Source organism: Aquarana catesbeiana, unplaced genomic scaffold, assembly GCF_042186555.1.
Source record: "Aquarana catesbeiana isolate 2022-GZ unplaced genomic scaffold, ASM4218655v1 unanchor180, whole genome shotgun sequence".
NCBI lineage: Eukaryota > Metazoa > Chordata > Amphibia > Anura > Ranidae > Aquarana > Aquarana catesbeiana.
This window is the reverse complement of record NW_027362602.1, coordinates 23,351-44,380: the sequence shown is the minus strand read 5'-3', so window position 1 is coordinate 44,380 and position 21,030 is coordinate 23,351. Positions and strand designations below refer to the sequence as shown.

The following is a 21,030-nucleotide window of genomic DNA, read 5'->3' as shown; positions in this document are numbered from 1 at the left end:
CTACACTGCAGCACACATATATTTGCATAGAGGGGCGGCGACTAAGCATCCAGGCACGAGGCAGCTTTGTTCTGCGAAACTAGGCCCGCGGCGAGCCCATAGCATAGGGATAGGGAAAGCATGCAGCATACAGATATGGGTTTGATGCAGGACAAGTGGCTGACGCGTTGAACCCTCGTAGAAGGCCCCGCACAGACCCCACCTGAGACAGGAACAGGTGGCTGGAGGAAACCTTGTAGAAACGATAAAGGCCCCGTAGTTTCTTTCGTCAAGCTGTCTTTTGACCAGGAATAATCAGGGGAAAGCGCGAACGCAGTCCCCCACTACCACAAATTATGCAGTCGAGTTTCCTGCATTTGAGGAAATCGCAGGGGTCAGCACAGCCGGAGTGCAATGGCCGAGCCTCGCCCTGGGAGAACCACCTTCATGATCATGGTATCTCCCCTGCCAGGTAAGTATGAGTTGGAATCGTCACTCTAGCACCCCCCGGTCAGGGGCACGCCTCCACCAGGTTATGGAGGGGCTTTCTGGGTGCCTGCTGGCAAACTAGCCTCAGTCGCAGCTATTCCATCAGCAAGGCACATTATCCCTGTGAACAGTCAGGCGTATTGGTTCCTTTTTGGTAGCCCTCCTGGGAAGCCTCTGAAAATGTCTTTATGCACGCAAGGGGTTTACAACCAGGCTCCCAAGCTACACTGCAGCACACATATATTTGCATAGAGGGGCGGCGACTAAGCATCCAGGCACGAGGCAGCTTTGTTCTGCGAAACTAGGCCCGCGGCGAGCCCATAGCATAGGGATAGGGAAAGCATGCAGCATACAGATATGGGTTTGATGCAGGACAAGTGGCTGACGCGTTGAACCCTCGTAGAAGGCCCCGCACAGACCCCACCTGAGACAGGAACAGGTGGCTGGAGGAAACCTTGTAGAAACGATAAAGGCCCCGTAGTTTCTTTCGTCAAGCTGTCTTTTGACCAGGAATAATCAGGGGAAAGCGCGAACGCAGTCCCCCACTACCACAAATTATGCAGTCGAGTTTCCTGCATTTGAGGAAATCGCAGGGGTCAGCACAGCCGGAGTGCAATGGCCGAGCCTCGCCCTGGGAGAACCACCTTCATGATCATGGTATCTCCCCTGCCAGGTAAGTATGAGTTGGAATCGTCACTCTAGCACCCCCCGGTCAGGGGCACGCCTCCACCAGGTTATGGAGGGGCTTTCTGGGTGCCTGCTGGCAAACTAGCCTCAGTCGCAGCTATTCCATCAGCAAGGCACATTATCCCTGTGAACAGTCAGGCGTATTGGTTCCTTTTTGGTAGCCCTCCTGGGAAGCCTCTGAAAATGTCTTTATGCACGCAAGGGGTTTACAACCAGGCTCCCAAGCTACACTGCAGCACACATATATTTGCATAGAGGGGCGGCGACTAAGCATCCAGGCACGAGGCAGCTTTGTTCTGCGAAACTAGGCCCGCGGCGAGCCCATAGCATAGGGATAGGGAAAGCATGCAGCATACAGATATGGGTTTGATGCAGGACAAGTGGCTGACGCGTTGAACCCTCGTAGAAGGCCCCGCACAGACCCCACCTGAGACAGGAACAGGTGGCTGGAGGAAACCTTGTAGAAACGATAAAGGCCCCGTAGTTTCTTTCGTCAAGCTGTCTTTTGACCAGGAATAATCAGGGGAAAGCGCGAACGCAGTCCCCCACTACCACAAATTATGCAGTCGAGTTTCCTGCATTTGAGGAAATCGCAGGGGTCAGCACAGCCGGAGTGCAATGGCCGAGCCTCGCCCTGGGAGAACCACCTTCATGATCATGGTATCTCCCCTGCCAGGTAAGTATGAGTTGGAATCGTCACTCTAGCACCCCCCGGTCAGGGGCACGCCTCCACCAGGTTATGGAGGGGCTTTCTGGGTGCCTGCTGGCAAACTAGCCTCAGTCGCAGCTATTCCATCAGCAAGGCACATTATCCCTGTGAACAGTCAGGCGTATTGGTTCCTTTTTGGTAGCCCTCCTGGGAAGCCTCTGAAAATGTCTTTATGCACGCAAGGGGTTTACAACCAGGCTCCCAAGCTACACTGCAGCACACATATATTTGCATAGAGGGGCGGCGACTAAGCATCCAGGCACGAGGCAGCTTTGTTCTGCGAAACTAGGCCCGCGGCGAGCCCATAGCATAGGGATAGGGAAAGCATGCAGCATACAGATATGGGTTTGATGCAGGACAAGTGGCTGACGCGTTGAACCCTCGTAGAAGGCCCCGCACAGACCCCACCTGAGACAGGAACAGGTGGCTGGAGGAAACCTTGTAGAAACGATAAAGGCCCCGTAGTTTCTTTCGTCAAGCTGTCTTTTGACCAGGAATAATCAGGGGAAAGCGCGAACGCAGTCCCCCACTACCACAAATTATGCAGTCGAGTTTCCTGCATTTGAGGAAATCGCAGGGGTCAGCACAGCCGGAGTGCAATGGCCGAGCCTCGCCCTGGGAGAACCACCTTCATGATCATGGTATCTCCCCTGCCAGGTAAGTATGAGTTGGAATCGTCACTCTAGCACCCCCCGGTCAGGGGCACGCCTCCACCAGGTTATGGAGGGGCTTTCTGGGTGCCTGCTGGCAAACTAGCCTCAGTCGCAGCTATTCCATCAGCAAGGCACATTATCCCTGTGAACAGTCAGGCGTATTGGTTCCTTTTTGGTAGCCCTCCTGGGAAGCCTCTGAAAATGTCTTTATGCACGCAAGGGGTTTACAACCAGGCTCCCAAGCTACACTGCAGCACACATATATTTGCATAGAGGGGCGGCGACTAAGCATCCAGGCACGAGGCAGCTTTGTTCTGCGAAACTAGGCCCGCGGCGAGCCCATAGCATAGGGATAGGGAAAGCATGCAGCATACAGATATGGGTTTGATGCAGGACAAGTGGCTGACGCGTTGAACCCTCGTAGAAGGCCCCGCACAGACCCCACCTGAGACAGGAACAGGTGGCTGGAGGAAACCTTGTAGAAACGATAAAGGCCCCGTAGTTTCTTTCGTCAAGCTGTCTTTTGACCAGGAATAATCAGGGGAAAGCGCGAACGCAGTCCCCCACTACCACAAATTATGCAGTCGAGTTTCCTGCATTTGAGGAAATCGCAGGGGTCAGCACAGCCGGAGTGCAATGGCCGAGCCTCGCCCTGGGAGAACCACCTTCATGATCATGGTATCTCCCCTGCCAGGTAAGTATGAGTTGGAATCGTCACTCTAGCACCCCCCGGTCAGGGGCACGCCTCCACCAGGTTATGGAGGGGCTTTCTGGGTGCCTGCTGGCAAACTAGCCTCAGTCGCAGCTATTCCATCAGCAAGGCACATTATCCCTGTGAACAGTCAGGCGTATTGGTTCCTTTTTGGTAGCCCTCCTGGGAAGCCTCTGAAAATGTCTTTATGCACGCAAGGGGTTTACAACCAGGCTCCCAAGCTACACTGCAGCACACATATATTTGCATAGAGGGGCGGCGACTAAGCATCCAGGCACGAGGCAGCTTTGTTCTGCGAAACTAGGCCCGCGGCGAGCCCATAGCATAGGGATAGGGAAAGCATGCAGCATACAGATATGGGTTTGATGCAGGACAAGTGGCTGACGCGTTGAACCCTCGTAGAAGGCCCCGCACAGACCCCACCTGAGACAGGAACAGGTGGCTGGAGGAAACCTTGTAGAAACGATAAAGGCCCCGTAGTTTCTTTCGTCAAGCTGTCTTTTGACCAGGAATAATCAGGGGAAAGCGCGAACGCAGTCCCCCACTACCACAAATTATGCAGTCGAGTTTCCTGCATTTGAGGAAATCGCAGGGGTCAGCACAGCCGGAGTGCAATGGCCGAGCCTCGCCCTGGGAGAACCACCTTCATGATCATGGTATCTCCCCTGCCAGGTAAGTATGAGTTGGAATCGTCACTCTAGCACCCCCCGGTCAGGGGCACGCCTCCACCAGGTTATGGAGGGGCTTTCTGGGTGCCTGCTGGCAAACTAGCCTCAGTCGCAGCTATTCCATCAGCAAGGCACATTATCCCTGTGAACAGTCAGGCGTATTGGTTCCTTTTTGGTAGCCCTCCTGGGAAGCCTCTGAAAATGTCTTTATGCACGCAAGGGGTTTACAACCAGGCTCCCAAGCTACACTGCAGCACACATATATTTGCATAGAGGGGCGGCGACTAAGCATCCAGGCACGAGGCAGCTTTGTTCTGCGAAACTAGGCCCGCGGCGAGCCCATAGCATAGGGATAGGGAAAGCATGCAGCATACAGATATGGGTTTGATGCAGGACAAGTGGCTGACGCGTTGAACCCTCGTAGAAGGCCCCGCACAGACCCCACCTGAGACAGGAACAGGTGGCTGGAGGAAACCTTGTAGAAACGATAAAGGCCCCGTAGTTTCTTTCGTCAAGCTGTCTTTTGACCAGGAATAATCAGGGGAAAGCGCGAACGCAGTCCCCCACTACCACAAATTATGCAGTCGAGTTTCCTGCATTTGAGGAAATCGCAGGGGTCAGCACAGCCGGAGTGCAATGGCCGAGCCTCGCCCTGGGAGAACCACCTTCATGATCATGGTATCTCCCCTGCCAGGTAAGTATGAGTTGGAATCGTCACTCTAGCACCCCCCGGTCAGGGGCACGCCTCCACCAGGTTATGGAGGGGCTTTCTGGGTGCCTGCTGGCAAACTAGCCTCAGTCGCAGCTATTCCATCAGCAAGGCACATTATCCCTGTGAACAGTCAGGCGTATTGGTTCCTTTTTGGTAGCCCTCCTGGGAAGCCTCTGAAAATGTCTTTATGCACGCAAGGGGTTTACAACCAGGCTCCCAAGCTACACTGCAGCACACATATATTTGCATAGAGGGGCGGCGACTAAGCATCCAGGCACGAGGCAGCTTTGTTCTGCGAAACTAGGCCCGCGGCGAGCCCATAGCATAGGGATAGGGAAAGCATGCAGCATACAGATATGGGTTTGATGCAGGACAAGTGGCTGACGCGTTGAACCCTCGTAGAAGGCCCCGCACAGACCCCACCTGAGACAGGAACAGGTGGCTGGAGGAAACCTTGTAGAAACGATAAAGGCCCCGTAGTTTCTTTCGTCAAGCTGTCTTTTGACCAGGAATAATCAGGGGAAAGCGCGAACGCAGTCCCCCACTACCACAAATTATGCAGTCGAGTTTCCTGCATTTGAGGAAATCGCAGGGGTCAGCACAGCCGGAGTGCAATGGCCGAGCCTCGCCCTGGGAGAACCACCTTCATGATCATGGTATCTCCCCTGCCAGGTAAGTATGAGTTGGAATCGTCACTCTAGCACCCCCCGGTCAGGGGCACGCCTCCACCAGGTTATGGAGGGGCTTTCTGGGTGCCTGCTGGCAAACTAGCCTCAGTCGCAGCTATTCCATCAGCAAGGCACATTATCCCTGTGAACAGTCAGGCGTATTGGTTCCTTTTTGGTAGCCCTCCTGGGAAGCCTCTGAAAATGTCTTTATGCACGCAAGGGGTTTACAACCAGGCTCCCAAGCTACACTGCAGCACACATATATTTGCATAGAGGGGCGGCGACTAAGCATCCAGGCACGAGGCAGCTTTGTTCTGCGAAACTAGGCCCGCGGCGAGCCCATAGCATAGGGATAGGGAAAGCATGCAGCATACAGATATGGGTTTGATGCAGGACAAGTGGCTGACGCGTTGAACCCTCGTAGAAGGCCCCGCACAGACCCCACCTGAGACAGGAACAGGTGGCTGGAGGAAACCTTGTAGAAACGATAAAGGCCCCGTAGTTTCTTTCGTCAAGCTGTCTTTTGACCAGGAATAATCAGGGGAAAGCGCGAACGCAGTCCCCCACTACCACAAATTATGCAGTCGAGTTTCCTGCATTTGAGGAAATCGCAGGGGTCAGCACAGCCGGAGTGCAATGGCCGAGCCTCGCCCTGGGAGAACCACCTTCATTTCGTTTTTCGTTTTTTAAAAGCTTTATTAAGTCAATAAATTATATACAAGTTCACATTTCAACTTTACAATACTTTTTAACTGATATACATAAGTAAATGGAACAGAGTCCGCATATCATACACTACAATCTTTTTTCCATTACTTAGTTTGAAAATATAAACCATTTTTCCTGACACCAAAACTTGCTTTTGTTTGCAGAACTCTTTTCATCAAGCAAAACATATAAACGCATTGCACTAAAACTCAAAGATATGCATTCATTAACTGTTACCTCATTAGAATTAAAGATTATCTTGTTTCGGACTTTCCACAGAGCTTCTTTAAAAGAGTTTATCATTTTCCATAAAATCATACATTTAGCCTGTGGTATAGTCTCCACTTTGCCATAAAGAACCAGCTCATAGTTTAAATCTTTAATTCCCGCCACCTGTTCTAGAAGTGGTTTTACTTTCGTCCAAAGTTCTTTGGCATAAAAGCAATCCCACAGAAAATGCTTTACTGTCTCATTAGATCTACACGAGGACCTTGGACACTTAGCTGATGTTATCACGCCTCTCTTGTGCTGAAAGGCTTTGGTAGGTAGGCATTCGTGCACACAGGCCCATGCTAAATCTTTTTGACTATTAAAGAGCTGTTTATGACTGACTTTTGCCCAAACAGTTTTTACCTCCTCTTCTGGCATTTGAATGATAGGAATTAAAGTTTCAGCAGCATTAAAATGCAGTTTCAACTTCAATTTATCACAAAGGTCTTCTTGGGATTTATTACAAAGATTGAAGTCAGAGATGATAGTTTGCAAAATGCTATAAAACCATGGGGGGTTAAGGCAGAAAGGGCTTTTCAGAGATAAATTGTACCAACCATGTTTCCGAAAAGTAAACCCTGCTGCATATCTCAGAAAAAAAGACCAAAGTGCTTCTGTTTTATGGGCTTGAAGGCATAGAACCAAATATTTTGTATATACAAAGCGCTTTATATTTGGCATACCTTTCCCACCTTTTTCAGGTGGTTTTGTCATGTATATTCTTTTTAACCTCTCCATCTTTGAACCCCAAACAAAGAGAAAACATGTTCGTACAACCTGAGTCAGGTGTAATACTGATGGAGGAAAGGTGAGAGCTGTATACAATAAAATAGGTAACAGAACCATTTTAAGTAGTAAAATCCTCCCTTCAATGGTTAACTGTCGCATCTTCCAGCCTATAACCTTTCTGTTTATCCTTTCCATAACCACGTTCCATGACTCCTCTCCATCATTTTTAGAGGTAAAAATTGTGCCCAAGATTTTTATAGATTCCTTCTTTTGTATTGGGCAATCTAGAGAAGGCTTCCAATCTCCAATTTCCATCATGCTGCTTTTATTCAAATTTAATTTAAATCCAGAAGCGGCACAGAAATATTCTGTTCTTTTGATTGCCCTTTGAACAGATGTAGTGTTAGTACACAACATGGCAAGGTCGTCCATGTAACCAGTTATTTTTACTTGCCGCCCTCCACTTCCTGGCACGTGAACTCCTCTGATCACCTTATCCTTTCTAATGGAGCATAACAGTGGCTCAATGGCACACACAAAAAGCAATGGCGACAAAGGACATCCTTGCTTGACACCACACTTTAAGCTAAAGCCTTCAGTCATGAAGCCATTGACTAAAACTTGACTGGTACACTTATTATATAAGGACCTTAATGAGGACAAAAAGCCCTCTGGAATGCCCATTTTGTGCAGAACATTAAAGAGATACACGTGAGATATGTGGTCAAAAGCTTTTTCAAAATCTAATGACAGAATTGCCAGAGGTTGCTTACGCTCTTCCATGTACCAAATAGAGTCCCTTATGAGGTTGGTAATATGGTGTATTCTACGCCCAGGGATACCGCACACCTGGTTACTATGGATCACTTTATCTATCACTCTTTTCAACCTGTTTGCCAGGATTTTAGCAAAGATTTTATAATCCAGGTTCAGGAGTGTTATAGGCCTCCAGTTCTTTAATTGGGTTTTGTCGCCCCCTTTTGGCAGTAGGGTAATGACTCCTCTCCTCCAAGAATGTGGCAGCTCTTTATAGAGAAAACATTTGCTAAATACATTTAGCAAGTCATTTTTTAAAATGTCCCAAAACTGCAAGTAAAATTCAACAGGCAAACCATCCAGCCCAGGTACTTTACTTTTTTGAAAACTCTTCATGGTTTTTAAAAGTTCATCTTCAGTTAAAAGCTCATTTAGGGACTTTGCATCATCTTGGTTTAGAACCATAGTTATATCTTTGAGTGTGTCATTCAGGAAATCGCTGTCAATGTTTTTGGTGTCATATAGGGATTGATAAAAAGTACAAACTTTTCCCATTATGCCACTCCTGGAATTCTCCCCCTCTATTTCTGTTATTATTTCCTTTGAAAGTGAAACCCTCCTAAAGAAGTACTTGGTACACTTTTCATTCTCTTCTACATGTTTTACACGGCTTTTAAAAATGACTTCCTTTGCTTTCTCTTCTAGACACTTTTTAATGTTCTCTTTTGCTGTAGAAATATTATCAGCTACATCACAGCCTATTCCTTTGAGTTTATACAAAGTTTGTAGCTGGGTATTTAGATTATCAAAAAATTCTCTTTTTTCTTTTGCCTTGTGAACCCCTAATTTAATGAAAAAACGTTTAATTCTCCCTTTTACTATATCCCACCATGTTAGAATATCACTAGCGTGCAACTTTTCTGTCTGCCACTCCTTAAATACTTTACTAAAATCCTTATACACTCCATCATCTTGTAGCAGGGAGGTGTTCAATTTCCAAAAGCCTCTTCCCACTTTTTGTTCAGCTGGGCTTGAAACCTTGAAAATCACCACCTTGTGGTCTGAAATAACATTCTCTTTATGAACGCATGTCAAGGGCACTAAAGACTTAGCAGCAAATATAAAGTCAATTCTTGATCCAGCATCTTTACCTTTCCATGTAACTCTCTCAGTTAAGGGTATATTTGTATTAAGGGTCATAAAAATATCTCTAAACTTGAAATCAGTTATCATTGCTTTCAAAAGGTTAGTTGATCTATCAGTCACTTTAACACCTGGACCATATCTATCTGCCCCATTTAAAGTACAGTTAAAATCACCTGCTACAAGTGTTGGTTTAATATTTGCCATAAAGAGGTTCAAATTTTCAAACAGTTCAATACGGTCTTTTGTATCTGGAGATGCATATACATTTAGGAGATCCCACTTAATACCATCAATAGAGACAGAAACAAACAAAACTCTCCCTGGCACAAGTTCTTGTATCTGGTGAATTTGTGCTGGCCCTTTAAAAAGAATAGCAACTCCTGCACTTTTATTCCCATTTGAGCCTGACCACACAGAAGGGCCATGAGTCCAGTCTTTTGCAAAAGTCTCATAATTGCTCATGTGTGGTATAGCACATTCTTGCAGGAAAAAAACACTTACATTAAAAGCCGCCAGAAAGTTAAACACAGTTATGCGTCTTAGCTGACTTTTTATGCAGTGCACGTTAAAGGTTAAGCCTTCTAACACAGCCATGGTGAAATAAGGTAGAGATTCCTAATCCAGACTTACTCAGAAATCCATATTGCCCTCTGAAGGATCCATTCCCATGACTTTTTCCAATTGGTGGACTAAATCAGTGTTTAAGAAATTCTGCTTAGGAGATGCCGGGCTGACTGAATTAATAGGAATCTCATTATCAAAGAATAGGTCTTCTAACGAATAGTCCACTGGAAGGGGGCTGGGCTCCATTTTCTCTGTATCTGTACTAGCAGAGGATTTTACAACCTCTGCCCATGACTTTTTCCCAGCTTGTATATCCATCCTTGCTCCAATCGCAGCTGGTGATCCTGTTCGTAGTTTCTTGGCCTTTGACTTTCCATCTTGCTGTGCATCTTCATCCCCAGGGCACTTGCCTTTTTCCAAAGCCTGCTTTCCTTCTCTGGATCTTCCTGATTGTTTTGTCATATATTTTAAACGTTGCTCCTTTCCATTTTCTCCCTGCAAGGATACAGCCTCCATTTTCTGCAAGACAGACTTTTCTTCCTCTTGCACAAACACCTGGTGTGATACTGAACTTTCTGCTGTGACAGGTATTTTTGCTTTAGAAATGTCAGAAATTAATCCAGCTGCAGGATTTTCCAAGTCAACAGCAGGGGGCGCTGGATCAGCTGAATTTTCCCGCTCAGATGATTTTACCTCAGATGATTTTACCTCAGGATTAGCTGTAACAGCCTGCTTTAATGTCTCTGTGTTGTTACGATGGGGACAGTTTGAATAAACATGTCCAGGACAAAGGCAGAAATTACATCTTTTAATTTTAGAACATGCTAGAGTTTCATGTTCAAAAGAGTCACAATTCCTGCATCTATGTCTCTCTTTGCATAGCTCAGTTGTGTGGCCATATACATGGCATATGCGACAGAAACTGCCCATTCCATCAAAAAATAAATCCCCGTTATGCTTTCCAATGCTAAAGCGAGCTGGGGGGAAGAATGTCTTTTTTAAATGACACAAGATATTTCCTTTTTCCAGTCCACAACCCAAACTGGTTAGTAATTTTATGTAGAAATTTTACCTTGTCACAAAACAGGGAAAGCCAGCTGGTAATGTCTTCCTGAGGTAAATTTGGGTTATACATTTTCAGCACAAGCGATTGTAAATTCTCTTCCTCATAATGTGGAGTCACCTTTACACAGTCCAATAACTTATCATTGCAATACTGCTGCGATTTCCTCACAAAATCAAGGCAGGTTCTCTTATTAATAAATGTAACATCATAAACTCCTCTTACATGGTAATCCTGTAGTGCAAGAATCTTATCCGGTGTTAACTGGAACAGTCCAAACAGCAAATCTTTGACAATATATTCCAGGCCTCTTTCTTGTCTTTTCTCAGCTTCAAACTCTAGTCTGACAGAATTATTCACCCGCGCATAAGCCGGAACATTTGCGTTTTTGGCCGCCGCCATAACAGAAGTTTACCCTCCTCCCTCAGCAGAACTGCAGGGCTGAGGTGAATTCAGCAGGGAAGTAACCAGCAGGCACTCTTTAGGAAAATGTCCTTAACCAGTGACAGCATGAAACAGTGAAACTGTCAGTCTCACAGCCAGGGGAGAACACTCCACAGAGTAGCGCAGCCAGCGATACTATCCAAACAGCTCAAGAACCACCTTCATGATCATGGTATCTCCCCTGCCAGGTAAGTATGAGTTGGAATCGTCACTCTAGCACCCCCCGGTCAGGGGCACGCCTCCACCAGGTTATGGAGGGGCTTTCTGGGTGCCTGCTGGCAAACTAGCCTCAGTCGCAGCTATTCCATCAGCAAGGCACATTATCCCTGTGAACAGTCAGGCGTATTGGTTCCTTTTTGGTAGCCCTCCTGGGAAGCCTCTGAAAATGTCTTTATGCACGCAAGGGGTTTACAACCAGGCTCCCAAGCTACACTGCAGCACACATATATTTGCATAGAGGGGCGGCGACTAAGCATCCAGGCACGAGGCAGCTTTGTTCTGCGAAACTAGGCCCGCGGCGAGCCCATAGCATAGGGATAGGGAAAGCATGCAGCATACAGATATGGGTTTGATGCAGGACAAGTGGCTGACGCGTTGAACCCTCGTAGAAGGCCCCGCACAGACCCCACCTGAGACAGGAACAGGTGGCTGGAGGAAACCTTGTAGAAACGATAAAGGCCCCGTAGTTTCTTTCGTCAAGCTGTCTTTTGACCAGGAATAATCAGGGGAAAGCGCGAACGCAGTCCCCCACTACCACAAATTATGCAGTCGAGTTTCCTGCATTTGAGGAAATCGCAGGGGTCAGCACAGCCGGAGTGCAATGGCCGAGCCTCGCCCTGGGAGAACCACCTTCATGATCATGGTATCTCCCCTGCCAGGTAAGTATGAGTTGGAATCGTCACTCTAGCACCCCCCGGTCAGGGGCACGCCTCCACCAGGTTATGGAGGGGCTTTCTGGGTGCCTGCTGGCAAACTAGCCTCAGTCGCAGCTATTCCATCAGCAAGGCACATTATCCCTGTGAACAGTCAGGCGTATTGGTTCCTTTTTGGTAGCCCTCCTGGGAAGCCTCTGAAAATGTCTTTATGCACGCAAGGGGTTTACAACCAGGCTCCCAAGCTACACTGCAGCACACATATATTTGCATAGAGGGGCGGCGACTAAGCATCCAGGCACGAGGCAGCTTTGTTCTGCGAAACTAGGCCCGCGGCGAGCCCATAGCATAGGGATAGGGAAAGCATGCAGCATACAGATATGGGTTTGATGCAGGACAAGTGGCTGACGCGTTGAACCCTCGTAGAAGGCCCCGCACAGACCCCACCTGAGACAGGAACAGGTGGCTGGAGGAAACCTTGTAGAAACGATAAAGGCCCCGTAGTTTCTTTCGTCAAGCTGTCTTTTGACCAGGAATAATCAGGGGAAAGCGCGAACGCAGTCCCCCACTACCACAAATTATGCAGTCGAGTTTCCTGCATTTGAGGAAATCGCAGGGGTCAGCACAGCCGGAGTGCAATGGCCGAGCCTCGCCCTGGGAGAACCACCTTCATGATCATGGTATCTCCCCTGCCAGGTAAGTATGAGTTGGAATCGTCACTCTAGCACCCCCCGGTCAGGGGCACGCCTCCACCAGGTTATGGAGGGGCTTTCTGGGTGCCTGCTGGCAAACTAGCCTCAGTCGCAGCTATTCCATCAGCAAGGCACATTATCCCTGTGAACAGTCAGGCGTATTGGTTCCTTTTTGGTAGCCCTCCTGGGAAGCCTCTGAAAATGTCTTTATGCACGCAAGGGGTTTACAACCAGGCTCCCAAGCTACACTGCAGCACACATATATTTGCATAGAGGGGCGGCGACTAAGCATCCAGGCACGAGGCAGCTTTGTTCTGCGAAACTAGGCCCGCGGCGAGCCCATAGCATAGGGATAGGGAAAGCATGCAGCATACAGATATGGGTTTGATGCAGGACAAGTGGCTGACGCGTTGAACCCTCGTAGAAGGCCCCGCACAGACCCCACCTGAGACAGGAACAGGTGGCTGGAGGAAACCTTGTAGAAACGATAAAGGCCCCGTAGTTTCTTTCGTCAAGCTGTCTTTTGACCAGGAATAATCAGGGGAAAGCGCGAACGCAGTCCCCCACTACCACAAATTATGCAGTCGAGTTTCCTGCATTTGAGGAAATCGCAGGGGTCAGCACAGCCGGAGTGCAATGGCCGAGCCTCGCCCTGGGAGAACCACCTTCATGATCATGGTATCTCCCCTGCCAGGTAAGTATGAGTTGGAATCGTCACTCTAGCACCCCCCGGTCAGGGGCACGCCTCCACCAGGTTATGGAGGGGCTTTCTGGGTGCCTGCTGGCAAACTAGCCTCAGTCGCAGCTATTCCATCAGCAAGGCACATTATCCCTGTGAACAGTCAGGCGTATTGGTTCCTTTTTGGTAGCCCTCCTGGGAAGCCTCTGAAAATGTCTTTATGCACGCAAGGGGTTTACAACCAGGCTCCCAAGCTACACTGCAGCACACATATATTTGCATAGAGGGGCGGCGACTAAGCATCCAGGCACGAGGCAGCTTTGTTCTGCGAAACTAGGCCCGCGGCGAGCCCATAGCATAGGGATAGGGAAAGCATGCAGCATACAGATATGGGTTTGATGCAGGACAAGTGGCTGACGCGTTGAACCCTCGTAGAAGGCCCCGCACAGACCCCACCTGAGACAGGAACAGGTGGCTGGAGGAAACCTTGTAGAAACGATAAAGGCCCCGTAGTTTCTTTCGTCAAGCTGTCTTTTGACCAGGAATAATCAGGGGAAAGCGCGAACGCAGTCCCCCACTACCACAAATTATGCAGTCGAGTTTCCTGCATTTGAGGAAATCGCAGGGGTCAGCACAGCCGGAGTGCAATGGCCGAGCCTCGCCCTGGGAGAACCACCTTCATGATCATGGTATCTCCCCTGCCAGGTAAGTATGAGTTGGAATCGTCACTCTAGCACCCCCCGGTCAGGGGCACGCCTCCACCAGGTTATGGAGGGGCTTTCTGGGTGCCTGCTGGCAAACTAGCCTCAGTCGCAGCTATTCCATCAGCAAGGCACATTATCCCTGTGAACAGTCAGGCGTATTGGTTCCTTTTTGGTAGCCCTCCTGGGAAGCCTCTGAAAATGTCTTTATGCACGCAAGGGGTTTACAACCAGGCTCCCAAGCTACACTGCAGCACACATATATTTGCATAGAGGGGCGGCGACTAAGCATCCAGGCACGAGGCAGCTTTGTTCTGCGAAACTAGGCCCGCGGCGAGCCCATAGCATAGGGATAGGGAAAGCATGCAGCATACAGATATGGGTTTGATGCAGGACAAGTGGCTGACGCGTTGAACCCTCGTAGAAGGCCCCGCACAGACCCCACCTGAGACAGGAACAGGTGGCTGGAGGAAACCTTGTAGAAACGATAAAGGCCCCGTAGTTTCTTTCGTCAAGCTGTCTTTTGACCAGGAATAATCAGGGGAAAGCGCGAACGCAGTCCCCCACTACCACAAATTATGCAGTCGAGTTTCCTGCATTTGAGGAAATCGCAGGGGTCAGCACAGCCGGAGTGCAATGGCCGAGCCTCGCCCTGGGAGAACCACCTTCATGATCATGGTATCTCCCCTGCCAGGTAAGTATGAGTTGGAATCGTCACTCTAGCACCCCCCGGTCAGGGGCACGCCTCCACCAGGTTATGGAGGGGCTTTCTGGGTGCCTGCTGGCAAACTAGCCTCAGTCGCAGCTATTCCATCAGCAAGGCACATTATCCCTGTGAACAGTCAGGCGTATTGGTTCCTTTTTGGTAGCCCTCCTGGGAAGCCTCTGAAAATGTCTTTATGCACGCAAGGGGTTTACAACCAGGCTCCCAAGCTACACTGCAGCACACATATATTTGCATAGAGGGGCGGCGACTAAGCATCCAGGCACGAGGCAGCTTTGTTCTGCGAAACTAGGCCCGCGGCGAGCCCATAGCATAGGGATAGGGAAAGCATGCAGCATACAGATATGGGTTTGATGCAGGACAAGTGGCTGACGCGTTGAACCCTCGTAGAAGGCCCCGCACAGACCCCACCTGAGACAGGAACAGGTGGCTGGAGGAAACCTTGTAGAAACGATAAAGGCCCCGTAGTTTCTTTCGTCAAGCTGTCTTTTGACCAGGAATAATCAGGGGAAAGCGCGAACGCAGTCCCCCACTACCACAAATTATGCAGTCGAGTTTCCTGCATTTGAGGAAATCGCAGGGGTCAGCACAGCCGGAGTGCAATGGCCGAGCCTCGCCCTGGGAGAACCACCTTCATGATCATGGTATCTCCCCTGCCAGGTAAGTATGAGTTGGAATCGTCACTCTAGCACCCCCCGGTCAGGGGCACGCCTCCACCAGGTTATGGAGGGGCTTTCTGGGTGCCTGCTGGCAAACTAGCCTCAGTCGCAGCTATTCCATCAGCAAGGCACATTATCCCTGTGAACAGTCAGGCGTATTGGTTCCTTTTTGGTAGCCCTCCTGGGAAGCCTCTGAAAATGTCTTTATGCACGCAAGGGGTTTACAACCAGGCTCCCAAGCTACACTGCAGCACACATATATTTGCATAGAGGGGCGGCGACTAAGCATCCAGGCACGAGGCAGCTTTGTTCTGCGAAACTAGGCCCGCGGCGAGCCCATAGCATAGGGATAGGGAAAGCATGCAGCATACAGATATGGGTTTGATGCAGGACAAGTGGCTGACGCGTTGAACCCTCGTAGAAGGCCCCGCACAGACCCCACCTGAGACAGGAACAGGTGGCTGGAGGAAACCTTGTAGAAACGATAAAGGCCCCGTAGTTTCTTTCGTCAAGCTGTCTTTTGACCAGGAATAATCAGGGGAAAGCGCGAACGCAGTCCCCCACTACCACAAATTATGCAGTCGAGTTTCCTGCATTTGAGGAAATCGCAGGGGTCAGCACAGCCGGAGTGCAATGGCCGAGCCTCGCCCTGGGAGAACCACCTTCATGATCATGGTATCTCCCCTGCCAGGTAAGTATGAGTTGGAATCGTCACTCTAGCACCCCCCGGTCAGGGGCACGCCTCCACCAGGTTATGGAGGGGCTTTCTGGGTGCCTGCTGGCAAACTAGCCTCAGTCGCAGCTATTCCATCAGCAAGGCACATTATCCCTGTGAACAGTCAGGCGTATTGGTTCCTTTTTGGTAGCCCTCCTGGGAAGCCTCTGAAAATGTCTTTATGCACGCAAGGGGTTTACAACCAGGCTCCCAAGCTACACTGCAGCACACATATATTTGCATAGAGGGGCGGCGACTAAGCATCCAGGCACGAGGCAGCTTTGTTCTGCGAAACTAGGCCCGCGGCGAGCCCATAGCATAGGGATAGGGAAAGCATGCAGCATACAGATATGGGTTTGATGCAGGACAAGTGGCTGACGCGTTGAACCCTCGTAGAAGGCCCCGCACAGACCCCACCTGAGACAGGAACAGGTGGCTGGAGGAAACCTTGTAGAAACGATAAAGGCCCCGTAGTTTCTTTCGTCAAGCTGTCTTTTGACCAGGAATAATCAGGGGAAAGCGCGAACGCAGTCCCCCACTACCACAAATTATGCAGTCGAGTTTCCTGCATTTGAGGAAATCGCAGGGGTCAGCACAGCCGGAGTGCAATGGCCGAGCCTCGCCCTGGGAGAACCACCTTCATGATCATGGTATCTCCCCTGCCAGGTAAGTATGAGTTGGAATCGTCACTCTAGCACCCCCCGGTCAGGGGCACGCCTCCACCAGGTTATGGAGGGGCTTTCTGGGTGCCTGCTGGCAAACTAGCCTCAGTCGCAGCTATTCCATCAGCAAGGCACATTATCCCTGTGAACAGTCAGGCGTATTGGTTCCTTTTTGGTAGCCCTCCTGGGAAGCCTCTGAAAATGTCTTTATGCACGCAAGGGGTTTACAACCAGGCTCCCAAGCTACACTGCAGCACACATATATTTGCATAGAGGGGCGGCGACTAAGCATCCAGGCACGAGGCAGCTTTGTTCTGCGAAACTAGGCCCGCGGCGAGCCCATAGCATAGGGATAGGGAAAGCATGCAGCATACAGATATGGGTTTGATGCAGGACAAGTGGCTGACGCGTTGAACCCTCGTAGAAGGCCCCGCACAGACCCCACCTGAGACAGGAACAGGTGGCTGGAGGAAACCTTGTAGAAACGATAAAGGCCCCGTAGTTTCTTTCGTCAAGCTGTCTTTTGACCAGGAATAATCAGGGGAAAGCGCGAACGCAGTCCCCCACTACCACAAATTATGCAGTCGAGTTTCCTGCATTTGAGGAAATCGCAGGGGTCAGCACAGCCGGAGTGCAATGGCCGAGCCTCGCCCTGGGAGAACCACCTTCATGATCATGGTATCTCCCCTGCCAGGTAAGTATGAGTTGGAATCGTCACTCTAGCACCCCCCGGTCAGGGGCACGCCTCCACCAGGTTATGGAGGGGCTTTCTGGGTGCCTGCTGGCAAACTAGCCTCAGTCGCAGCTATTCCATCAGCAAGGCACATTATCCCTGTGAACAGTCAGGCGTATTGGTTCCTTTTTGGTAGCCCTCCTGGGAAGCCTCTGAAAATGTCTTTATGCACGCAAGGGGTTTACAACCAGGCTCCCAAGCTACACTGCAGCACACATATATTTGCATAGAGGGGCGGCGACTAAGCATCCAGGCACGAGGCAGCTTTGTTCTGCGAAACTAGGCCCGCGGCGAGCCCATAGCATAGGGATAGGGAAAGCATGCAGCATACAGATATGGGTTTGATGCAGGACAAGTGGCTGACGCGTTGAACCCTCGTAGAAGGCCCCGCACAGACCCCACCTGAGACAGGAACAGGTGGCTGGAGGAAACCTTGTAGAAACGATAAAGGCCCCGTAGTTTCTTTCGTCAAGCTGTCTTTTGACCAGGAATAATCAGGGGAAAGCGCGAACGCAGTCCCCCACTACCACAAATTATGCAGTCGAGTTTCCTGCATTTGAGGAAATCGCAGGGGTCAGCACAGCCGGAGTGCAATGGCCGAGCCTCGCCCTGGGAGAACCACCTTCATGATCATGGTATCTCCCCTGCCAGGTAAGTATGAGTTGGAATCGTCACTCTAGCACCCCCCGGTCAGGGGCACGCCTCCACCAGGTTATGGAGGGGCTTTCTGGGTGCCTGCTGGCAAACTAGCCTCAGTCGCAGCTATTCCATCAGCAAGGCACATTATCCCTGTGAACAGTCAGGCGTATTGGTTCCTTTTTGGTAGCCCTCCTGGGAAGCCTCTGAAAATGTCTTTATGCACGCAAGGGGTTTACAACCAGGCTCCCAAGCTACACTGCAGCACACATATATTTGCATAGAGGGGCGGCGACTAAGCATCCAGGCACGAGGCAGCTTTGTTCTGCGAAACTAGGCCCGCGGCGAGCCCATAGCATAGGGATAGGGAAAGCATGCAGCATACAGATATGGGTTTGATGCAGGACAAGTGGCTGACGCGTTGAACCCTCGTAGAAGGCCCCGCACAGACCCCACCTGAGACAGGAACAGGTGGCTGGAGGAAACCTTGTAGAAACGATAAAGGCCCCGTAGTTTCTTTCGTCAAGCTGTCTTTTGACCAGGAATAATCAGGGGAAAGCGCGAACGCAGTCCCCCACTACCACAAATTATGCAGTCGAGTTTCCTGCATTTGAGGAAATCGCAGGGGTCAGCACAGCCGGAGTGCAATGGCCGAGCCTCGCCCTGGGAGAACCACCTTCATGATCATGGTATCTCCCCTGCCAGGTAAGTATGAGTTGGAATCGTCACTCTAGCACCCCCCGGTCAGGGGCACGCCTCCACCAGGTTATGGAGGGGCTTTCTGGGTGCCTGCTGGCAAACTAGCCTCAGTCGCAGCTATTCCATCAGCAAGGCACATTATCCCTGTGAACAGTCAGGCGTATTGGTTCCTTTTTGGTAGCCCTCCTGGGAAGCCTCTGAAAATGTCTTTATGCACGCAAGGGGTTTACAACCAGGCTCCCAAGCTACACTGCAGCACACATATATTTGCATAGAGGGGCGGCGACTAAGCATCCAGGCACGAGGCAGCTTTGTTCTGCGAAACTAGGCCCGCGGCGAGCCCATAGCATAGGGATAGGGAAAGCATGCAGCATACAGATATGGGTTTGATGCAGGACAAGTGGCTGACGCGTTGAACCCTCGTAGAAGGCCCCGCACAGACCCCACCTGAGACAGGAACAGGTGGCTGGAGGAAACCTTGTAGAAACGATAAAGGCCCCGTAGTTTCTTTCGTCAAGCTGTCTTTTGACCAGGAATAATCAGGGGAAAGCGCGAACGCAGTCCCCCACTACCACAAATTATGCAGTCGAGTTTCCTGCATTTGAGGAAATCGCAGGGGTCAGCACAGCCGGAGTGCAATGGCCGAGCCTCGCCCTGGGAGAACCACCTTCATGATCATGGTATCTCCCCTGCCAGGTAAGTATGAGTTGGAATCGTCACTCTAGCACCCCCCGGTCAGGGGCACGCCTCCACCAGGTTATGGAGGGGCTTTCTGGGTGCCTGCTGGCAAACTAGCCTCAGTCGCAGCTATTCCATCAGCAAGGCACATTATCCCTGTGAACAGTCAGGCGTATTGGTTCCTTTTTGGTAGCCCTCCTGGGAAGCCTCTGAAAATGTCTTTATGCACGCAAGGGGTTTACAACCAGGCTCCCAAGCTACACTGCAGCACACATATATTTGCATAGAGGGGCGGCGACTAAGCATCCAGGCACGAGGCAGCTTTGTTCTGCGAAACTAGGCCCGCGGCGAGCCCATAGCATAGGGATAGGGAAAGCATGCAGCATACAGATATGGGTTTGATGCAGGACAAGTGGCTGACGCGTTGAACCCTCGTAGAAGGCCCCGCACAGACCCCACCTGAGACAGGAACAGGTGGCTGGAGGAAACCTTGTAGAAACGATAAAGGCCCCGTAGTTTCTTTCGTCAAGCTGTCTTTTGACCAGGAATAATCAGGGGAAAGCGCGAACGCAGTCCCCCACTACCACAAATTATGCAGTCGAGTTTCCTGCATTTGAGGAAATCGCAGGGGTCAGCACAGCCGGAGTGCAATGGCCGAGCCTCGCCCTGGGAGAACCACCTTCATGATCATGGTATCTCCCCTGCCAGGTAAGTATGAGTTGGAATCGTCACTCTAGCACCCCCCGGTCAGGGGCACGCCTCCACCAGGTTATGGAGGGGCTTTCTGGGTGCCTGCTGGCAAACTAGCCTCAGTCGCAGCTATTCCATCAGCAAGGCACATTATCCCTGTGAACAGTCAGGCGTATTGGTTCCTTTTTGGTAGCCCTCCTGGGAAGCCTCTGAAAATGTCTTTATGCACGCAAGGGGTTTACAACCAGGCTCCCAAGCTACACTGCAGCACACATATATTTGCATAGAGGGGCGGCGACTAAGCATCCAGGCACGAGGCAGCTTTGTTCTGCGAAACTAGGCCCGCGGCGAGCCCATAGCATAGGGATAGGGAAAGCATGCAGCATACAGATATGGGTTTGATGCAGGACAAGTGGCTGACGCGTTGAACCCTCGTAGAAGGCCCCGCACAGACCCCACCTGAGACAGGAACAGGTGGCTGGAGGAAACCTTGTAGAAACGATAAAGGCCCCGTAGTTTCTTTCGTCAAGCTGTCTTTTGACCAGGAATAATCAGGGGAAAGCGCGAACGCAGTCCCCCACTACCACAAATTATGCAGTCGAGTTTCCTGCATTTGAGGAAATCGCAGGGGTCAGCACAGCCGGAGTGCAATGGCCGAGCCTCGCCCTGGGAGAACCACCTTCATGATCATGGTATCTCCCCTGCCAGGTAAGTATGAGTTGGAATCGTCACTCTAGCACCCCCCGGTCAGGGGCACGCCTCCACCAGGTTATGGAGGGGCTTTCTGGGTGCCTGCTGGCAAACTAGCCTCAGTCGCAGCTATTCCATCAGCAAGGCACATTATCCCTGTGAACAGTCAGGCGTATTGGTTCCTTTTTGGTAGCCCTCCTGGGAAGCCTCTGAAAATGTCTTTATGCACGCAAGGGGTTTACA

The 21,030-nt window shown here is 50.4% G+C and overlaps 1 protein-coding gene, 22 non-coding genes and 1 pseudogene across 23 annotated transcripts; all 24 read right to left on the bottom strand.

The window, feature by feature from the left end:
• Positions 1–295: 295 nt before the first annotated feature.
• LOC141121433 (U1 spliceosomal RNA) lies at positions 296–459 on the bottom strand. The gene has a single exon (XR_012240520.1). It is a non-coding gene; the product is annotated as a U1 spliceosomal RNA (small nuclear RNA).
• Positions 460–985: 526 nt separating this feature from the next.
• On the bottom strand, positions 986–1,149 carry LOC141121431 (U1 spliceosomal RNA). Its single transcript, XR_012240517.1, has one exon. It is a non-coding gene; the product is annotated as a U1 spliceosomal RNA (small nuclear RNA).
• A 526-nt stretch (positions 1,150–1,675) lies between these two features.
• LOC141121430 (U1 spliceosomal RNA) lies at positions 1,676–1,839 on the bottom strand. The gene has a single exon (XR_012240516.1). It is a non-coding gene; the product is annotated as a U1 spliceosomal RNA (small nuclear RNA).
• Positions 1,840–2,365: 526 nt separating this feature from the next.
• Positions 2,366–2,529, bottom strand: LOC141121429 (U1 spliceosomal RNA). The gene has a single exon (XR_012240515.1). It is a non-coding gene; the product is annotated as a U1 spliceosomal RNA (small nuclear RNA).
• Positions 2,530–3,055: 526 nt separating this feature from the next.
• LOC141121428 (U1 spliceosomal RNA) lies at positions 3,056–3,219 on the bottom strand. Its single transcript, XR_012240514.1, has one exon. It is a non-coding gene; the product is annotated as a U1 spliceosomal RNA (small nuclear RNA).
• A 526-nt stretch (positions 3,220–3,745) lies between these two features.
• On the bottom strand, positions 3,746–3,909 carry LOC141121427 (U1 spliceosomal RNA). Its single transcript, XR_012240513.1, has one exon. It is a non-coding gene; the product is annotated as a U1 spliceosomal RNA (small nuclear RNA).
• Positions 3,910–4,435: 526 nt separating this feature from the next.
• Positions 4,436–4,599, bottom strand: LOC141121484 (U1 spliceosomal RNA). Its single transcript, XR_012240568.1, has one exon. It is a non-coding gene; the product is annotated as a U1 spliceosomal RNA (small nuclear RNA).
• A 526-nt stretch (positions 4,600–5,125) lies between these two features.
• On the bottom strand, positions 5,126–5,289 carry LOC141121483 (U1 spliceosomal RNA). Its single transcript, XR_012240567.1, has one exon. It is a non-coding gene; the product is annotated as a U1 spliceosomal RNA (small nuclear RNA).
• Positions 5,290–5,815: 526 nt separating this feature from the next.
• Positions 5,816–5,956, bottom strand: LOC141121434 (U1 spliceosomal RNA; annotated as a pseudogene).
• Positions 5,957–9,516: 3,560 nt separating this feature from the next.
• LOC141121424 (uncharacterized) lies at positions 9,517–10,915 on the bottom strand. The gene is given in 2 exon segments (XM_073611111.1): positions 9,517–10,452; positions 10,454–10,915. Coding segments are annotated over 2 exon segments (1,398 nt in total).
• Positions 10,916–11,679: 764 nt separating this feature from the next.
• Positions 11,680–11,843, bottom strand: LOC141121482 (U1 spliceosomal RNA). Its single transcript, XR_012240566.1, has one exon. It is a non-coding gene; the product is annotated as a U1 spliceosomal RNA (small nuclear RNA).
• Positions 11,844–12,369: 526 nt separating this feature from the next.
• On the bottom strand, positions 12,370–12,533 carry LOC141121481 (U1 spliceosomal RNA). The gene has a single exon (XR_012240565.1). It is a non-coding gene; the product is annotated as a U1 spliceosomal RNA (small nuclear RNA).
• A 526-nt stretch (positions 12,534–13,059) lies between these two features.
• LOC141121480 (U1 spliceosomal RNA) lies at positions 13,060–13,223 on the bottom strand. The gene has a single exon (XR_012240564.1). It is a non-coding gene; the product is annotated as a U1 spliceosomal RNA (small nuclear RNA).
• Positions 13,224–13,749: 526 nt separating this feature from the next.
• LOC141121478 (U1 spliceosomal RNA) lies at positions 13,750–13,913 on the bottom strand. The gene has a single exon (XR_012240562.1). It is a non-coding gene; the product is annotated as a U1 spliceosomal RNA (small nuclear RNA).
• A 526-nt stretch (positions 13,914–14,439) lies between these two features.
• On the bottom strand, positions 14,440–14,603 carry LOC141121477 (U1 spliceosomal RNA). Its single transcript, XR_012240561.1, has one exon. It is a non-coding gene; the product is annotated as a U1 spliceosomal RNA (small nuclear RNA).
• A 526-nt stretch (positions 14,604–15,129) lies between these two features.
• Positions 15,130–15,293, bottom strand: LOC141121476 (U1 spliceosomal RNA). Its single transcript, XR_012240560.1, has one exon. It is a non-coding gene; the product is annotated as a U1 spliceosomal RNA (small nuclear RNA).
• Positions 15,294–15,819: 526 nt separating this feature from the next.
• LOC141121475 (U1 spliceosomal RNA) lies at positions 15,820–15,983 on the bottom strand. Its single transcript, XR_012240559.1, has one exon. It is a non-coding gene; the product is annotated as a U1 spliceosomal RNA (small nuclear RNA).
• Positions 15,984–16,509: 526 nt separating this feature from the next.
• On the bottom strand, positions 16,510–16,673 carry LOC141121474 (U1 spliceosomal RNA). Its single transcript, XR_012240558.1, has one exon. It is a non-coding gene; the product is annotated as a U1 spliceosomal RNA (small nuclear RNA).
• Positions 16,674–17,199: 526 nt separating this feature from the next.
• On the bottom strand, positions 17,200–17,363 carry LOC141121472 (U1 spliceosomal RNA). Its single transcript, XR_012240557.1, has one exon. It is a non-coding gene; the product is annotated as a U1 spliceosomal RNA (small nuclear RNA).
• Positions 17,364–17,889: 526 nt separating this feature from the next.
• On the bottom strand, positions 17,890–18,053 carry LOC141121471 (U1 spliceosomal RNA). The gene has a single exon (XR_012240556.1). It is a non-coding gene; the product is annotated as a U1 spliceosomal RNA (small nuclear RNA).
• Positions 18,054–18,579: 526 nt separating this feature from the next.
• LOC141121470 (U1 spliceosomal RNA) lies at positions 18,580–18,743 on the bottom strand. Its single transcript, XR_012240555.1, has one exon. It is a non-coding gene; the product is annotated as a U1 spliceosomal RNA (small nuclear RNA).
• A 526-nt stretch (positions 18,744–19,269) lies between these two features.
• On the bottom strand, positions 19,270–19,433 carry LOC141121469 (U1 spliceosomal RNA). The gene has a single exon (XR_012240554.1). It is a non-coding gene; the product is annotated as a U1 spliceosomal RNA (small nuclear RNA).
• A 526-nt stretch (positions 19,434–19,959) lies between these two features.
• Positions 19,960–20,123, bottom strand: LOC141121468 (U1 spliceosomal RNA). The gene has a single exon (XR_012240553.1). It is a non-coding gene; the product is annotated as a U1 spliceosomal RNA (small nuclear RNA).
• A 526-nt stretch (positions 20,124–20,649) lies between these two features.
• On the bottom strand, positions 20,650–20,813 carry LOC141121466 (U1 spliceosomal RNA). The gene has a single exon (XR_012240551.1). It is a non-coding gene; the product is annotated as a U1 spliceosomal RNA (small nuclear RNA).
• Between the last annotated feature and the right edge of the window lie 217 nt (positions 20,814–21,030).